Raw genomic sequence first — 18,669 nt, 5'->3', positions numbered from 1 at the left:
TATAGCTAGATGGAATTAACAAAATTGTTTATTTGTATTCTGTTCAGGCTTTTGTATTCATATTTTCTTTTGCCTTATGTAATCTTTAGATTGTTAGCTATAATCGCTATTTAAATCTTTCTTATTACCTCAATAGCTCTCAAGGTTTTTAACTAAAAAAAATAATAATTCCATGACAGATTTAACTACATCTATTCTAATAATACATGGGAATGTTCACATAAAGAACTGAAGTGTAACATGGAAGTACTCATACTGGCTTTTGACTGGGTTAATAAAATCATTCTGCTGGCAGCACACAGGTCTGGTATTTAAAATCTGTAATGCACCAGTCAGAAAAGGCTAAGGCTGGGAAGAAGCATGGGAGAAAAGGCAAGAAAAAAACAACCACAAAACATAAAATGAGACATGTCTGTTACCGTCTTTTCCTTGTATATGCATATCTAAACACACACACAGGGCATCTATCCACCTGCACTTGACCACAATGTTGCATATTTTGGCTTCTTAGTGGTTAACCAGAAGCTCCTTAATTGCAGGTGTGAGATGTGGAAGCTGAAAAGACAAGTTTGAAAAACACCTCACACCTCGGTGCTGTTGCAGGAATGCCTGATGCAGCAAGGCATGGTTTAAAGTTGCCCTATGCAAAAACTGGGAAGAAGCCTGCTCTTCACTGCATCCCACTACCCTGCAGGATTGGTACTGTGGACTCAAGCACTGGCCATGATTTTGAACTCTACCAGCACAAGAATTAAGCTTTTACTTAAGCAACTCTGGATCAAGGCCGGGCAAGCAGTTAAGTTACTGAACTTAACATATTCTAAATTGATGCAGCTAAGAAAGATCTTCTGTTCTCTCACATATAAAGATGTATACCGGAGTACTGTTTCCAGTTTTGGGGCCCCCAGCACAAAAAGGATGAGGAGCTGTTGGAGTGGGTCCAGAGGAGGGCCACAAAGATGATCAGAGGGCTGGAGCACCTCTTCTTATGAAGAAAGATTGAGGCAGTAGGGCTTGTTCAGCCTGGAGAAGAGTGGGCTCCGAAGAGACCTCACTGCAGCCTTCCAGTACTTGAGGCAATCTCAAGAACAGGAGAGAACATGAGAACTCATAGCACATGCACTCATCTTGTATGTAACAATCATTTTTCTTCTTGAGATTAAAGTTCAGAAGACTATTTTACTTTGTTTACAATACATGACACAGGAAAAAATTGAACTCCATTTTCATAATTCTACATAGTTCCTCTATCTGCAGCTTTAACAGAATAATGTATTTAAATATATTTTATCACTTACATTCCAATCTGTGTGTTGAAATTACTGTTATATAGGTTTCCAAATAAAATCACATGCTTGGGCATTCTATAATTTTCTGCATTCTTTCTAAGAAAAAATAAATACTAATGCTTGCAGTTTAAAGTTGAAATCATTCCTTATGTTCTTTCAAAATAATTTTCCTCAAAAATTATAAAGAAAGGAAAAGTTACATTGGTTGAAAAGATACCAATTAACTGCTATATTTTATCTAAAAGAAAATAATTTGAGGACAGACACCTCTTAATTCCCATACTTCTGGAAAGTAACACGGAGAAACATCTGAACTCTAAGTGCCAGCTCTATCTTTACTATTCTGTTGATACTATAATTCAAATTTACAGACTGTTCCCTCATTTGTATCCACTCACTGCAAAAAGCAGTACAGTAAAACTTTATAGGCCCATCCACTGCAATGTGGTATAACAGCTGTTACCAGCTGCAGATGTCTTCTGCTTGGTTTAACTGACTGTTACCAGGAATTTCTCAAGCCACCTTCAAGTGAACATTATTTTCTCTTTCACAGGAAATTTTATAACCTATAACTTCAAGCCCCTCTTTTCAAAGAAGTCAAAATTCTGAAATTACCTATGGATTGAGATGATTAAATGACTCAGATCTCCTACAGAAAGGTTGAAACTGATTGTTACAAAAAGTATGCCAACCTCATTAGCAAAATAATGAGATTTTTAAAACCTGTCACCAGATTATTAAATCGGGGTGCCACCAGCGGAGTTACACACCTTATCTATTGTTTGTCATACTGACAGAACACAGCTGACAGAACTAAGAGATTTTAATTGACTGCTTTTCACTTGAATAAATGGACCTTCCGCTTTTCCAAGGTTTTTAAGCAGACTTAAAACTAGCAGGTGAAGAGTAAGTGAAAACTGATCCACAGGCATCATGTAGGTTTGGTGGTGGTGGTGGTACTTTCTAACCTGTGAAGTTCTGGTCCATCAGAAATCCTACTCGTGTGGTTGAAATAATTTTCCTTAGAAGTTATCATTGGTGCATGCCAAGTATCAAAATAAACTGACTGCCACTTGGCTACACGGGTTAAATAAGTGAATCAGCCCTATTCTTCAGAAGTAAAGAAAATATGAATTGATTAACTAAGAGAACACAGCTTTCATTAACTGTTTGAATAATAAGGTTTTTTAAATCACATTTTATGCAACACTATTTATAACCTCCTACCTAATTAATCATTTAATTAGTTAGTGATCACATCATGCAGTATGTATAAAGAAAAGCATATGTGAAAAGTTTCTTGTATTGACTAAATACAAATTCCTGCCATTCTCCAGCAATTTATCTTCCTAAGAGCAGGAGGAAAATGAAGGAATTTGGTTCTGATATTCACTAAATTAAAAGCTGCATAAATAGACCAAAAGCTATTGTAATATCACAGCTCAGTGGTAGTACAAAAAGAGGTAAGCTTTTTTTCATCCATGCAATTGAGCTTCTCCAGTATTATTACTACTTGCAATATTTTAAATGTGATTGCTAGGATCATACATCTTCAACAGTTAGCTGCTTGCATCTATTGTGTATACATCATTACCTTCAGTATTATTAACTTTTGGGTCTTCAACAGATAATCAAGCCATTAATAGTATGGTATTTTACAAGACTATGTATTTTAAGTCTTATCTGCAGATGCAAAATATATCTTTTTAAGCCCCTCAAAATGGCAGAAATGTCAATTAGTTATTAGTCAATTAGTATAGGAATAAGAACACAAAACATGAAATAAATTCAGAAGACTGAGCAGGAGTGCCAGTCTGTAAACACCTAACAACTAGCGAAGGCCTTCTTCTGCAGACTACAGAGACTGGTACACAGGTACACAGACTGGTACAGAGACTGACAACTTTCTGGAAAGCAATCCTCCCATAAAAAGTGAAACATTCTTACTCCTATTTTTAGGTTTAAACTTATTCATAGACTTAACAAGGTAGGTGTATTCCAAGTATTAATGGAATTAGAACAATTCAGTAAATAAACTGACAAGTAACTGTTGTCAGTATCATATTCCAATGCCTTCTGAATGTCAGTTACTTAAGATTGTGCCTTCTTACTTTCTCCTTTAAAAGTAGAAGAGCTCCAGCAGGTTCTGAATGTTGCTCTCTTCCCCCTTCTCTTTCACTGACAGCATTTTTGAAAAGTGGCAGTGAATAGGACAATACCAGACTTTTCTCTTCTTCCCTGACAGCATAAGATCTACAGTTCTCTTTTCTCAGCTCTGTTCTTCCTCCACTTCTTCACAACCATCATCACCTAAAATAAGCTTCATATTACAGTGTAAACTGGAAGGTTTGTTTTCAAGACAAGTTATTTAAAAAAGAATAAAATAAAATCAGTTTTACACAAAATGTAAATAAGCAAAAAAAAAATTCACCTACAAAATCCTTATTTTCAAAGATCTAACTGTAATTAAGGAAATGGGAGCATTTATTGCAGTAAAAAGTACAACAGGACGATGTTTTGTAATCAGAGGTCTTCAGGAAGTTCAAACTGCAGGCAAATGTTTCAGCATTTTGACTCCAGCTTTTCCTCTCTTGAACACTGTCTTTGATGGATGACGATTAGCTAGTAATATGGCTAGTTTTATATGGTTCTTTTTATTCTTATTTGTTTGTTTGTTTTAATATACCAATCAGAATAGATAGGAGAAAGGTTTTTTCGTACACAAACACCTTTACTGGTTTATCTCAGCTCATACCACTACCTACAGATCTTGCCTTATATTCAGTTTTCCTTAGACATCATACCAGAAATCGTCTGCATACCTCCTTAATTAATTTGACTTCTTATGAAAAGCTTTAGTGCCTGGAACAAACACTCCTACTTCTTGAATCATTTCCAGCCTTCAATTGTTTCTCAGAATTTTCTTAAAACTAAGCAGATCCACAAAATTCTTCACACTTTCTTGACTTTTTACAGTAGTTTCTATTCTGCCATGAGAAATGATTCTGCTGTGTCCTCCCCCAGCCCATATTCTAGAAATATACACCTCACCCACAGGGCAATACATTCCAGCATACATACCAAAGTGTCCATGGAAGATCCCTAAAGACCAATTAAAGATTCCTTTATTACACTGATGTATGAAGTACAGAATTTCTTGTTAAACATTTTAATGTAAACTTGCAAAAAAGTAACTGAAAGAAGAAAAATACAGCAACTAAATTATTTGACATTATCTAGTATGTTAACTGTCATGCTACATATAAATATGCATGCATAACAACTAATTTCTAAACTAATTTCTAGCCCTAATTACAAGTGAGGCAAAACACAAAATGAGACATGAACTAAACCAGCATACTGAACCCACAGGATATTTTTAAATTTGTTTTTGTGAAAAAGAAACTTGCTGTTAATATGCTGTGGGAGTCAGTAGGAAGACTATGAAGCTTGCTGAGAAATTATTAGATTTAGATTCCACAGCCTTGCATAGCTTTGGAAGAAAAGGAAAAACATTACTAGTACTTCATATTTTTCAAGAGTTATTTCTCACTTAAAAACAAATAAATAAATAAGCAGGCAGACTTAAAACATATTTTATTAAAAATATATACATTCAAGTAAATATCTGGAAATTCATTGCACATTACTGAAAAAGCACATGAAACTTTTTTGAAAGATAAAGTGTAAAAGCCTGGTTACATCATGGTTGACAGTTTAACTTGAACTGTAATGGAAAAAGATATAATTACAGTTAAGTAATTAATTTGTAGTTTAGATATATAGGTAAGTATTAATTTATTAGCACCTCAATCTGAAGTTTGAGTTCTGTTTTACAGTGTTTATAGAAAGGAACATTGGATCAATGCAATATCCTAAAACCAAAGTGCTACTGAGGTTGCATAGAACTTAATACTAAAACCAATGTAAACAAAGTAAAACAGCACAAAGAAAGCTTATAAATTACTCAGTTATGCACCATACATACATATATTCTTTTTAAAAAAATATGAATTTCATCATCAATTGATAAATAAATAGTAAAATTTCCATGAGATAGTTATTGTCTCCATCTTGAGCAACAGAGGCAAGCATTGCTAATAGCTAGGAATTCTCTTATCTAAAAGATTAGATCTCTTCTGAGAGCTGGTGTTGAAGTAAAAGGCTTACATTACTTATCTTGTGGCTTTTTCACTCTCACCAGCATAGCTCTGCATTCTCTTGCTGCCACGACAGTATAGCTACAAGCCTTCCTTCAATTCCAGAAATAGTGTTATTCTTCAGCCATATGTTTAAAACACAAAGAAAATTTAAAACAAGCTCGTAATATCCAGTTCAATTGTGACCACAAAATTACTTTTAATCTAAGGTTAAAAACCACTTTAAATTAAGAACTGATTTTCATTCTTTGGGGCTCCTTCCTTAATTGACTCTGTTACCCACAGCTCAGATACAATTTTAAATTTTTTCCCAAACGTTCTCCTGAGAGCTTTCACCTCTTTTACCCGGGAATGATCTTCTCCTATAACAACATGGGACACACCTTCCTCAAGAAGAGTAACTACTTTTGCACCGTAAAAACGGAGCTCCAAAGCTCTAACTGATAGTCTTGTGCCATGGATTTTGGTACTGGGCTTGTTAATAATAGTGTAATAGTCCACATAAATAGTGCTTCCTCTGAATATACACAGTTGACAGCTGTTCCATGAATACCGTTCTTCTAACTCAGCAATCAAGTCCAAAGGCAACTTCTTACTATTCTTCACTCTTGAGAACACTTCCTTGAGTTGTGCAACATCTGTATCTGCTGTGTAGCTGTCTCCATAGCAATCATACTCACGAGCAAAATGTTCTCTTGTGTCAGGAGACATGTGAATCATAAAGGCTGGCTGCCAAGGTACCAGCATTTTGGACTGAAAACACTGAAGAAGCCACTCTGCTTTCACCACATCATATTTGTTGGAAGCAATGATGTTTTTAACTCTGACATTCTCAGCTCCTACAATGACACAGTAAGTATCAGGTCCAGGGTTCTGTACCACACTGCCACCACATTCAGCTATTTTGCTTTCCAGTTCAGACTTGGAGTACTTTCCTGTTCCTGTCATAACACAAAATTCTACATCCTCAAACACACTGGAAACTTTGTTGACATTAGAAAGATCAGGAGCTTTAAACTGCTCAGCTATTCCAATTACCTTCTTCACCTTTGGTACAGTTCTCCTTTTCTTCTCGTGTGGCTCATCATATTCATCAATATATAGGTGCTTGGATGCCAGCTTCCCTTCTGCTCTGCTTCTAAGATGTTTTAGCATGTCCAAAGTCATGCATTCATACCATTCTTTGTCCTCTCTTATTTTTTCAATTCGGGGGAATCTCAAAGTACAGTCAGTTTTGTACATATCACTGTCAACAATCTCAGCTGCCTTGACCTGAACTATGACAGAGTTGCAAGGCTCAATGTACATTTCAGGTTTTTCAGTGCCACACAAAATGTTACAGGGAGGGTCCTTCCTATTGTAAGGCTTCCAATGTTTAGCCAGTTTCAAACCCAGATCATATAATTCCTTCATAGTGTAGCCAGAGCCAATACGACAAAGAGAGTGGAAAGCAGTAGGTTTTTCATTTGGAGCTGGAGTCTCTGCAATAGCACACAGAAAATGAGACATCATCCCACCACGTGAGCCTTTTCCCCAGTAGCCACCAACAATAAGAAGATCTAGCTCATCCATCAGCCCATTGACATATTCCGGCTTGATTTTTAACCAGCCTTCCCCACGTTTGTCAGGCTTGTAGGTGGACATGGGATCTTTTATCATAATCCCTTCCTCTCTGTTATCTATTGCTTCATTTAAAGCATCAATTACTTCTTTTCTTGTGCTGGCACTTTTTTTATGTACAACATGTATCCTGCCTGTTACTGGGGTAAATACATTACTTAAGATCTTGTATCTTTTGCTCAGGGATTCATGACCCAACTTCTGATCATTTATCATTAATACATCAAACACACAGAAGCAGGTCTGCAGATCAGAGTCCTCTACCATTCTTTTGATGTCAAATTTGTTTCCTTTTTGCATAAAGGTTTGTGTTTCAGGATTGTAAGCCATCATTTCACCATCAAGAATGCAATTTTGTATGTCACTTTTAAATACATTATGAATAAATGGTGTTAATGAGCCATCAAGGGGGGAAGCACCAAACTGCTGAGTATAGTCAAACCCGTTTCTGGAAAAATATTTATATACATCACCATCTTTGTGCATCTGCATACGTTCACCATCCAGTTTAGTTTCTATGTAGAATACCTGGTTATTCATCTGCTTCTCAATTTGCTGGACATCAGCAATAGCAGCGAGCATTGGTTTAAAGGCAGAAAATAACATGATAGAAACATCGCTAAGTGAGACAGAGGGGTCATGCAGCTGCCTACAAACTTTTTCCAAATCTGTTGTTACATTGTGTAATTCAGCAGCATCAGGATGAAAAATTGAAAATATAGTTTGTTGACTAACACCAAGTTTTAGATCCTTTATAATCATCCGGATGAGCCACTTTTGCTCGAGTGCTGTGCTTTGGGTAATTAACTGAAGAAGGCTCTTCTTTACCAGTCCCTTGTTTTTAGTAGCATTGTTGTTTGCAATGGCATCCAGCAGTTCATTGACCTGCTCTACAGTCAACCTGCCTTGCTTAGGGCTTCGGGGTTTTAACACAAAGTATGCAATCATTGCAAAGTCTCCAGCATCTCCACGTGAACCAGTGGGCGTCCTGTAATTTAAAAGCTTGACAGCATCCTTTCCATCTTTTGGTAAGTTAAGCAGCTCAATGTAAAGCTTTGCAAGCATGGTTTCCTTAATTCCATACGCCATCCTCTCCCTTTCCAGCTGCGGAAGAATAAGCCGCATAGCAGGATAAAAAGAATCGGTGACATCTTTCTCTTTTTGATGGAGAGCACTGTGGAATCTCCTCCAGGAATCTAAGAAATCCTTGAAGTACTTGGTTTTCTCTGGCCGGGATTTACACGTCTGTATTCGCTCCAGGGTGGAACACAGGTCTGCAAAAGGCACGTGCGAGGCCACTGTTCTTTTAGGAGAAAGCTGTGAGGCCGGTGCAGAAGCCATCCGGGTAGGTTTTTTCTCTAAACCAGAAAAATACAAACGTTTGTAAAGGAAGGAGATGCCAGCATATTATTCCATCTGGAAAGAAAATAAAATAAATACAGGATGTACCCCTCAGTACATCCCCCTGCTGCAGGCAGGCCCACTGCCAACATCACACCATTGCCCGCCCGCCCCTCTCGAGAGCAGAGGCGGAGGAGAAGAGGGCTGGGTGAGACGGAAAGGAACCGCCGCGAGCCGCCGGCCCCAAAAACTTACACAAAATCGAGAAGCGCAAAGCTCAGGACCGCTGTGCTCAGGCTTTCCCCTCCCCCCTCCCCTCACTCCCTACTCCGGAAGGGGGGAGGCAGGGCGGTAGCGCCACTACCGCGCTGAGCCTGCGCAAAGAGCGCTGCTGCCTGAAAGAAAGAAGAAAACGGAAGGAGAAGCAGCGGCTGCGGCGTGACCCGGAAGCGGAAGTGGACACTGCCTGACCCGGAAGCGGGAGTTACGGCCGTTGCCTTCCTGGCTTGGGAGGAACGGAGTTGAAGTTGCGCTTTGGGCCCGCGCTCGGCTGAGGCTCCGCCGGCGGCGGTCAACGCGGGACGATGAGGCGGGTGGGTCTGGTCCCTTCCTGTCTGCCCCGCTGGGAGGTTGGCGCGGGCGGCGGGGCCATCCGGGCCTCCGCCGCGGGAGGCCGCGGGCGCGCTGGAAGCCGGCGGCTGTTCTGTGGGTGGACGCGGCTCCGCTCGGCCGACCGCGGGCGTCTGTCCCAGTGGCTCTGAGAAGCTCTTTCGTGTGTCTTCCTCCCGGCCCCGGGATAACGGAGGCTGCGAAGTGTTTCCCCTTCCCCCTCCCCCCCCCCGCTCCGGGCCTCATTAGTTTCTATGTGACGGAGCCCCTATGCGCGGGGGTGTTTGAAGAAGGCAGGGCAAGAGATGACAGCTTCTTTCTCCTTACTGTGTCATGGGAATAGATGGAAAAGACTGAGGAGACTGTAAAAATAGAAGTAGCATGTTTCAAGAGTCCGTACTCACTAGAATGCCAAGGCTCTAAGACAGTAACAGCCCTCGTTTTTGCTGTTGCATTTGTTTTCTTAACACAGTGTCATCATAACTTGGGCTATACTTGTAAGAATCATGAGGATTTGTCAGCTATGCATGAGTGAAGAGCATAATGGAGATTAAGAAAATAACATTTTCAATCATGGGCATGCGCAGCTTCATGCAGAGCTATGGAAGTGTGCTCTATTAGGAAAAGTGGCTTTCTGTTTCCAGAAAACAGCCCTTAAGTATCTGATGCTGCATTGTGTGCGCTCTACTTTTGGCTCAGGTAGGAGTAGCTGCTTTGTTTCTGAGAGAGTTAATCGGTAAGATTTTTAGAACTGAGAGTGCAGTTTTCCCATTGCTATTAAACTTCTTGTAGGTCTTTTTTTCTGGACTAGTTCTTTTTCTGGGTCTGTATTTTGATAGTTGAGAACTCAATATTTCTACTTACGGAAGCCTTTGGAAGGAGCATGAGTAAATGTTAAACTTGTGTAAAACTTGTCTGGAGGAGGTGGAGTGTAGAGGATGAAATTACAGTAGGACAGAACAGGTATCTTCAGATTTCTCTCTGTATTCTGAAAAAAAGCCTCCTTTTCAAAGCCATAAGAAATCCTAAGTGCTGCAGTGATTGTTAAAATTTAACAGTTTTGAAGCTCTTTAAAGAGATCAGATATGCTGCTGTTCTTAACTCTAAGTGTGTTCATATTCTGACTAAAGATTAAGTTTTGGAGGCTCTGTAGATCTACTATGACTTTATTATTATATGCTATACATGCTTTATCCTATATATATGTAGTCTAAGATGTTTCAGACTGGTTCTCAAACTACATTTTAAAATGATGTTTTCAACTTTATCACCTCTTTTGTGCAAAAGCTTGAGTATGGTGTGCTTGGCTTCATTAGTGAGTCAGGTGCATAACTTCTAGGAGTACTGGCTGTCAGCACTCCTGAAGCTTATTTCAAATAATCAATTAAAATCATTGATTGTGTGTAACGCAAAAAAGCAATTTTACTCAAAGTTCCCAAATGAAATTGTCTTTCAGGCAGAGATGAAGCACGGAAAATCGTCACATCCAAAGGTAAATGTTTTATAATGTGATTAGTGTGTAAGATAGCTTTTTCAGTAGTAAAAACATAGGGAAAGACCAAAAATATGACTAAGTCTGTGGCAAATACAAGAATAGTTTCATCTGCTGTTCAGAATGGGTGAATAATTGTTCAAAAGTTCTTATGGACTTAGTTGATAATGATATTAACCATTTAAGACTTTCTTTAGAGCACAGCAGAATACCATTTAAACATTTTGCTCTTGAAGACAATCTTTTCTCACAGTTTTTATTATTATGATTGATTTATGTTCTGGGTAGTTACTTAAGTATGAAACATGTAGCTTATCTGATGAAACACAAAAGTCTGCCAGTGGCAACAATTCCTGGATTATAGATTCAGCAGTGAAGACAGGTAGATAAGACTGCAACTCAGGGCTGCCAAATGTCACTTCTGTTTTGAGATGCAGTACAATTTGTAGCTTTGTAAACCTAACTGGTCTTTAATGGTCTTTAAACAAGATACATTGTTTGAGGCACAACAGCCTTCTGGCTGTGTTTTAATTTCAGACAGTTTTTAATGTTGATTTGTGCCACATTTCTGTTCTACAGCAGAAACCATTAACATAGAAGAACTTTTTAAATCTGTTTTCTGCTTGTTCCTTAAGATTACAACCATAATCAAAAAAGCTTTCACAAAAGCTGGCTTTTCTTATATAGCTTTATCGGAAAGACAGGAGGAAATTTGAATCAATTAGATGATAAACAAAATTCTAATCATATTCATGACTAAGAGAAGAGCAGTAGAGCTTTGTTTATATAGTCTGAAGAAAATCTAAAGGTAGGTTACATATTTGGAGTGTATACTTCTGTATTTGTTGAATTTGGTTTCTCGTAGCAAGGCTTGATTTATGAAATCCTGTTGTTTCACATATATATTTTAATAATGTAGTAGTTATTTTGTTGAATGAAGAGTAATAGCACTTTGGTAATACAAAATTACGTTGAGTTCTAGTTGTTGGGTGCATTATATTTTCTACTCCAGTAGCAAAGTAGCAGCAGTATTTCAGTAGTTTAGCACCTTGGTAATATTATCTTACTGAAATGAAAATAGGAAGCTATTCAGAAATGAAGCTAATGTACTCACAGCTGGTTTTTATAACTTACCTATTTCCTAATATCAATCCTTAGCGTAGATGGAATAGCCATCTACAAAATATCTTATTGTCTTATGTAACATTTTTAACCTTTTTTTTTTTATTAGTAGTTTTTATTCCTCTTTTGGGCACGTCTTGTTGAGAAAGCTTTTTGGGGCCCTATTTTCTTTCATAAGAAACACTCCTTCTACACACCTCCTATTCAATTTTGCTTCCTTATGAAAGCATAATTTGCTACCTTATGAAGCAAAATTGAAGAGGAAGTGTGTAGAAGGAGTGTTTTTATTGTGTTGTTACCAGTGCTACTAATCTTGGTCTTCTAATTCAGTGTAGGAAATGTTTGTCACAGAATGGTGAAAGTTGCAAACGACCGTTTGGGATCATCTAGTCTATCCCCAGTGCACCAAGCAGGGTCACCTAGAATGCGTTGTCCAGGAGATCACATCCAGGCAGGTTTTGAATATCTCCAGAGTAAGAGATGCCATAAACTCTGTGGACAGCCCGTTCCAATGCTCTGTCTCTTTCAAAGTAAATAAGTTTTTCCTCATGTGCAGTTGGAATTTCCTGTGTTTCAGTTTGAGTCCATTGCCTCTTGTCATGTTGTCAGGCACCACGGAAGACACCCTAAACTCATCCTGTTGATGCCCTCCCTTAAGATATTTGTACATATTAATAAGATCCCTTTCAGTCTTCTCTAGGCAAAATAGGCCTTATTCGCTCAGCCTTTCCTCATAGGAGAGATGCTCCAGCCCTTTAATCAGCTCTGTAGCCCTCTTCTGGACTTGCTGTAGGGGCTCCATGCCTTTACTGGGGAGCCCAGAATTACACACAGTACTCTAATTGTGGCCTCACCAGGGCTGAGCAGAGGGGAAAGGGAACCTCCCTCAGCCTGCTGGCAATGCTCTTTCTAATGAACCCCAGGATCTTATTGGCCTTGACCACAAAAACACACTTCTGGCTCATGATCAGCTTGCTTTCCACCAGGACTCTCAGGTCCTTCTCCGCAGAGCTGCATTCCACTAGGTCAGCCTGCAGCCTGTACCAGTACATGAGTTCTTCCTTTCAGTGTATAGGATCCTGCTTATGCCCTTGTTGAATTTCATGATGATCTTCTTCCCTCAACTTTCCATCTTATTCAGGTCTGTCTGAATGGCAGTGCAGTTCTGTGGTGTATCTGCCTCTTCACCCAATTTGGTATCAGCAATCTTGCTGAGGGTGTGCTCTCTGCCTTCATGTGCCTTGATGAATAAGTTGAATGCAACAGATCCCTGGGGCACACCACTAGCTACAGGCTTCCAGCCAGACTCAGTACCACTGATCACAACACTGAGCTCCAGTCAGCCAGTTCTTAATCTACCTTGCTGTCCATTCATCTAACCCATGTTTTCTAAGCTTACCTCTGACAAAATAAAGTTCTGTTAAAAATGGAAATACCAGATATCCTCTGTCCTAAATTGATCGTAAAACTTAAGTTTTCAGACATTTGTGCATACATGAATGTGGATACTGAATATGAATTCATAAATAATATAAGAAAACTGAGTTGGAATAGTTGTTCTCTAGGCTATTTCTTATTTCCCCACTTCTACATGTTTGGAGTAGATAGAGTGTATAAAAACTTTTTCGCATTGCATTTGGTAAATGTGCAAATCGTAAGGTGTAACAGATTTATTTCTGATTTACTTGTAATCATTTGCATAAAAGACTGCAGTTTTCCCTGGACTTTTTTGCATGCTTATCTGGGGAATGCAAAGACTGGCTTATAGAGGTGACCTTTTTTTAGCCTGATCCACAGAATTTAATCCTTTGTTTTAGGACATCACTGTCATGTTATGCGTTGTGTGTTTATGATGTCTCTTTTCTTTTTGGACTTACCAACAGTTGTGCTTTTCATCGATCAGGGTAGCATAACATAGGTAACTACTGTTCTCAGAGGTCTTGTATGATGACAATTATGCCATTTAGCTACAGATTCAGTATGGCTTACAGACCTGAGAGCATACAACTATCATTATAAATCAGAACTAAGAAAAAAAATAACAAAATGTGTTTTACAAATGTAGGCACAATGTGGTATCTTGCTGTAGTGGAGTTTCTTTCTTCTGATAGGTTGATGTGTTACTATGTAATCACCGTTGATCAAAGTTGTGCAACACCATTACTAAACAATGGCTGTCCCTACATGTGTGCTGTTAGCCTTGACTGGTTGCAGAGTGAAGTACATAGGCTTACTGTTCCTCTTCACATTACTTAATCAGTAGGAGTGTAGAACGAAGAGCTGTTTTTGTTTGTGTTCCCTGGATTTTAGTATTACTTATGAGAACCTTTGACAAACTGATGTGTATGTTTTCTGCCATGGACAGCAGGGATGAATGAGGGAAAATGCAGGTTGTGGTTCCAGTAAACTAATTTTTAGTGCTACTGTTAGATACTGCCTGTTGAAATACTGTAATTGGGATTTAGGATTATTGTAAAGCCTTTTCCTTATGTTTGCTTTTCTACTTGTTACTCACATCTGAATGTTTTCCAAAAATTGGAAGGGTTTTTTTCCATCAAATATAATTTTATGCTTTTGTGTAATGATGTACAACAAAGCATTCATACTTTCAGAAGATTAAAGCGATTCCTTTTTCTCTTATATTTATATTTCTTTTTGGATTTTTTACAGGATTTACTTGGAGTAGAAGATCACTGACTGCTACAATGGAAAAGTCACGGATGCTTTGGACCTTTGTTGAAAGATGGCTACTAGCTTTGGCTTCCTGGTCTTGGGGTCTCTGCCGTATTTCTCTTTTACCTTTGATAGTAACTTTCCATTTGTATGGAGGCATTATACTACTCTTACTAATATTTGTGTCAATAGCAGGTATATTATATAAATTCCAGGATATGCTGCTTTACTTTCCTGAACAGCCCTCTTCATCACGCCTTTATGTTCCTATGCCTACTGGTATACCACATGAAAATATCTTCATCAAAACCAAAGATGGAGTTCTTCTCAATCTTATTCTGCTGAGATACACGGGGGACAATGCAGCATATTCTCCAACCATCATTTACTTTCATGGGAATGCAGGCAACATTGGCCACAGGTTGCCAAATGCTTTGTTAATGCTAGTAAACCTGAAAGTAAACTTAATCCTAGTTGATTATAGAGGGTATGGAAAAAGTGAAGGAGAAGCAAGTGAAGAAGGCTTGTACATAGATTCTGAGGCTGTGTTAGACTATGTGATGACTCGGTCTGATCTTGATAAAACAAAAATTTTTCTCTTTGGCCGTTCCTTAGGGGGAGCAGTAGCTATTCATTTAGCATCTGAAAATTCCCATAGGATTTCTGCTATCATGGTTGAGAACACCTTTCTTAGCATCCCACACATGGCCAGCACTTTGTTTTCTTTCTTTCCAATGAGATACCTTCCTTTATGGTGCTACAAAAATAAGTTTCTGTCCTACAGAAAAGTCTCTCAGTGCAGAATGCCTTCACTCTTCATCTCTGGGTTGTCTGACCAGTTAATTCCACCAGTTATGATGAAGCAACTTTATGAATTATCCCCAGCTCGGACTAAGAGATTGGCAATTTTTCCTGATGGAACTCATAATGACACTTGGCAGTGCCAGGGATATTTCACTGCACTTGAACAGTTCATCAAAGAAGTAATAAAAAGTCATTCCTCTGAAGAAATGGCAAAAACATCATCTAATGTAACAATAATATAACCGATATTCTTCTTTGGTGTAGGGGTGTACCTGCACTGTGTCTTGGTTTGTGAGAAGTGGTAAAAGAATGCCCATTTTTAAATGTATGTCATGTCTGTACTTGCCTGAAGAGTGAAATTAAACTTTGAAAGGTCTGATGCTTTATTAAGATGTTCCAGATAACTTTTACATTTGCAGCATTGTAAATGAACCATTTTATGTCTTTCTCATACTTTTTTGATATCTGTCCAACTATTCCATTTGTTTGATATGTACAACAGTTGCTATTAAAAGAAAAAAAAAACTTGCTACAAGAATAGTACAGAATACATTAGTTTAGAACAATGGGAGGCTTCACTGCTGTATGTGTGAGCTTTATGGACAGTCATGGTTAGCTCAATGATTTGTCGTTTTTCCTGGAGTTTATTTAAATTGTGCCATGCATGAGATAGTTTTATTCCTTGAAATTTTATATTATGCAAGGTGGGAAGTCTTTTAATGTGCTAAATAATGTACAATAACATTAATTATAGTGTATACTTACAGGTATACCATCCTTCATTATTTTTTTAAAACAGTTATGCATACATATATATATTTCAAACTGCAGTTGAAGAGGAAAAGACATCCTGTTTTCAACTTACTGTTTGTATTATAGTATGGCCCACTTTTTATTATCAAGTTGTGAGTGGCTGAACATGATGGCTGATGGATTTTGCCCAGGCAATTTCTTCATAAAGGATAAAGGTTAACACTCAAAAAGAGAGCAGCATGATTTGACTTCTAAAGGTCTTGTCCAACTAATTCTCTCATCAGTAACTTACAGACAGACTGTTGATGTTGTCAGCCCATATACCTGAGGTAGGATTTCCTAAGGTGGAGTGGTCAGTGTGATGGAAGGGAGCATCACACAGGTTATCCATTTGTGTTTGGTTTTAAATGCTCATGCCCTTTGTTTCTTTTGGAGATATAAATAAATCTAAATAAAGTGATTACAGTTAGGGAGTAACATAGACTGACATTACAGTAAGAGTAATAAAAATGAGCAGCACGTTAACAGGTATAAGATTAGTTGGAGAACATTAACACTCTCTTGCTTATAAAACAATTTTTTTTGTTTTTTACAGTTCTGTCACATGGTGTGAAAGTAGCCTATGCATTGGCAGTAGAACTGAGTTTTCTTTAGTTATGCTGAAATATTTTAGGATTGTATCTCATCATATCAGAGCCAGCAATGCTCTGAGTGAGCCTGATTCTGACTGGATGTTGGGTTTTGGCTTTATCCAAGTAATCTTTCCAAAGTTGTATGGTATTAGTTCAGTTTAACGGGGTGTGTTATATAAATTATTCTACAGATTGAATTGCTCATCTGCTGCAGCTGAGAGTTTGCCTCTTCAAGACATTTTTATGGGAAGAGCTGTGGAAAAATCTTCCACCAAACCTGTACTATTTCCCTTCAGGTTGAAATTTTTAAATAAAATTATTTTTTCACCATGATGCTGTGATTCAGAAAAGCATCGCAATATTTGAAGCTTGAGCATAAGTTCCTTTCTTGAATAAAACTGTTTTCCTGAACTAGTGCTTCAGTAGTTATGCCTCCAATTTTTTACATGGAATTAGTTATTATGTGGACATGTATGCTGTCAAAATTACAAATAATGATACTTATTTTATTATAAACACTTCAATATCATCTTTTCTATCTTTTTTTTTCTTTTTTAAACAAGCATACATACCAGAATTTGCTTCTAACTCTGGTAAGTATATTTTGTCTTTCTATTACTAAAATCTGTTCAGAAATGGTTGAAAAAGGTGTAGACACTTTTGAACCTGAAGACGTAAAATCATTGTAGACAAAGTATAGCTTAGAACTTGACAAACCATCTCCTCAAATGTACAATGGTCACTTTTCTTCAGAGATTTTTGGGAGAAAAGATTTTGGTGCCATTTGATTTGGGAGGACTGAGGAGCATTCCCTTTTTGTGATGTTTTAAAAAACAGTGCTGGTTCTTCTGTCACCCATGATATATTGCTTCAGTTATTTCATAATACTTTTGAATTAAGGTAGAGGGATAAGGGAGAAAGAAAAATAAGTGGGTGTGTACTGCTTTTACTGAAAACAAGTGATAAAGCCAAAAGGAAAAAAAAAAGTTTACTCAAAGACTAAATGCAGATAAATTGTTGTTTTGAAAGTTGTCATAGCTTGCCATTAAACACTATTGTATTTTTCATTATATGTGGATTTCCTAAGTAATGGAAGATTCTACTCCACTTTGCACAGATCAGATAGGCAGACAAAAACATCAACCCAAAACACCTCCAGTATCCTTCCAGCCTTCTGGATTATGTGGCATTTCCATACAAATGAAGTATTCTCGTTTGGGCCCACAGTTAAGTCAACGTCAAGTGTGTGGCCTTGGATTATGGTAAAGAGGAGTTGTTCATAGTGCACTGTATTTAAACCTTACTTTTTATTATCAAGCCATATCTTTTCACCATAGTGTCTGCAGGACATAAAGATACCCGGTTTTACAAATACCAAGAAGATGCAGTCATCATATGTGCATACTTAATGTATTTTCTTCCACCTTACATATAAGGAAGAAGCAAAAATGGGCTTAGCACATTGGACACATCCACATGTAGATGAATGCCTATTATCATTCTGTTTTTCATTGTGTTGGCTATGAAAACTACTGAAAGAAGACAGGGAGAAAGTAGTTATGCAAATATTCAAATGCTGTAAATATGATCTGAGGGAAAAGAAAGAAGAAACTTGTAGCTTGACAAGACAGCACTTGCTTTGTTTTGTGGTCTGTATGATGGCAACTCATGGTCATCTGCTGTGGAAAGCCATTTTCGGACAGTACATTGCAAGAATCATAGTAATAATTTCAAATTGCCAAAAATTCTTAAGATATTATTGCATTTATTGCACTTAATTCCATTATATGTTTTCCCATACCAGTTCTCCATTTGTGTATAGATGTTTCCAAATGATTGTTGTATGTATATATATGTTTCTAGTTTGAGAAGAGGAAGTTGATTTATTTTCACGGATTTGTAAGAAAGCCTTTCACATTGAATATGTTCATTAAAGGAATTGTCCCTTTTATAAGAGGAACTTTGTTTTTTAAAAAAAAAAAAAAGGAAAAAAAAAAGTTCGGGGTGGAGGAGGAACGGTGGAGTGATGGAGCTGAACAGTGTAGCTGTAGAGTCCTTGTAAGGAATCGTCTAAAACAAGACCTTGTGTGTGTGGTATTAATTAGTGGAAATACTTGAGGCTTCCTGCAGACCCAAGTTTACATTCCTGGTATTTGCTTCTGAACTGTGAAATG

At 37.8% G+C, this 18,669-nt stretch overlaps 2 protein-coding genes across 4 annotated transcripts; one reads left to right on the top strand and one right to left on the bottom strand.

The window, feature by feature from the left end:
- Positions 1 to 4,891: 4,891 nt before the first annotated feature.
- Positions 4,892 to 8,819, bottom strand: LIG4 (DNA ligase 4). 2 transcript variants are annotated; one of them, XM_031609230.2, is made up of 2 exons: positions 8,666 to 8,819; positions 4,892 to 8,427 (listed from the first exon to the last, which is right to left on the bottom strand). In XM_031609230.2, the coding sequence occupies exon 2, from the start codon at positions 8,408 to 8,410 to the stop codon at positions 5,672 to 5,674; it is 2,739 nt and encodes a 912-aa protein (XP_031465090.1). In that variant the 5' UTR covers positions 8,411 to 8,427; positions 8,666 to 8,819; the 3' UTR covers positions 4,892 to 5,671. The 2 variants fall into 2 exon arrangements, with proteins under 2 accessions (XP_031465090.1, XP_089985116.1); XM_090128990.1 differs by having other exon boundaries at positions 4,892 to 8,485; positions 8,666 to 8,816.
- Positions 8,820 to 8,860: 41 nt separating this feature from the next.
- On the top strand, positions 8,861 to 18,449 carry ABHD13 (abhydrolase domain containing 13). 2 transcript variants are annotated; one of them, XM_031609231.2, is made up of 3 exons: positions 8,872 to 9,003; positions 10,476 to 10,511; positions 14,304 to 18,449. In XM_031609231.2, the coding sequence occupies exon 3, from the start codon at positions 14,339 to 14,341 to the stop codon at positions 15,350 to 15,352; it is 1,014 nt and encodes a 337-aa protein (XP_031465091.1). In that variant the 5' UTR covers positions 8,872 to 9,003; positions 10,476 to 10,511; positions 14,304 to 14,338; the 3' UTR covers positions 15,353 to 18,449. The 2 variants fall into 2 exon arrangements, with proteins under 2 accessions (XP_089985133.1, XP_031465091.1); XM_090129007.1 differs by lacking the exon at positions 10,476 to 10,511 and having other exon boundaries at positions 8,861 to 9,003.
- Positions 18,450 to 18,669: the final 220 nt, after the last annotated feature.

The sequence above is a fragment of the Phasianus colchicus genome, chromosome 1 (genome assembly GCF_987193195.1).
Source record: "Phasianus colchicus chromosome 1, bPhaCol1.hap1.1, whole genome shotgun sequence".
Taxonomy (NCBI): domain Eukaryota; kingdom Metazoa; phylum Chordata; class Aves; order Galliformes; family Phasianidae; genus Phasianus; species Phasianus colchicus.
The sequence above is the reverse complement of the archived record's forward strand: the minus strand, read 5'-3'. Positions and strand labels throughout refer to the sequence as shown.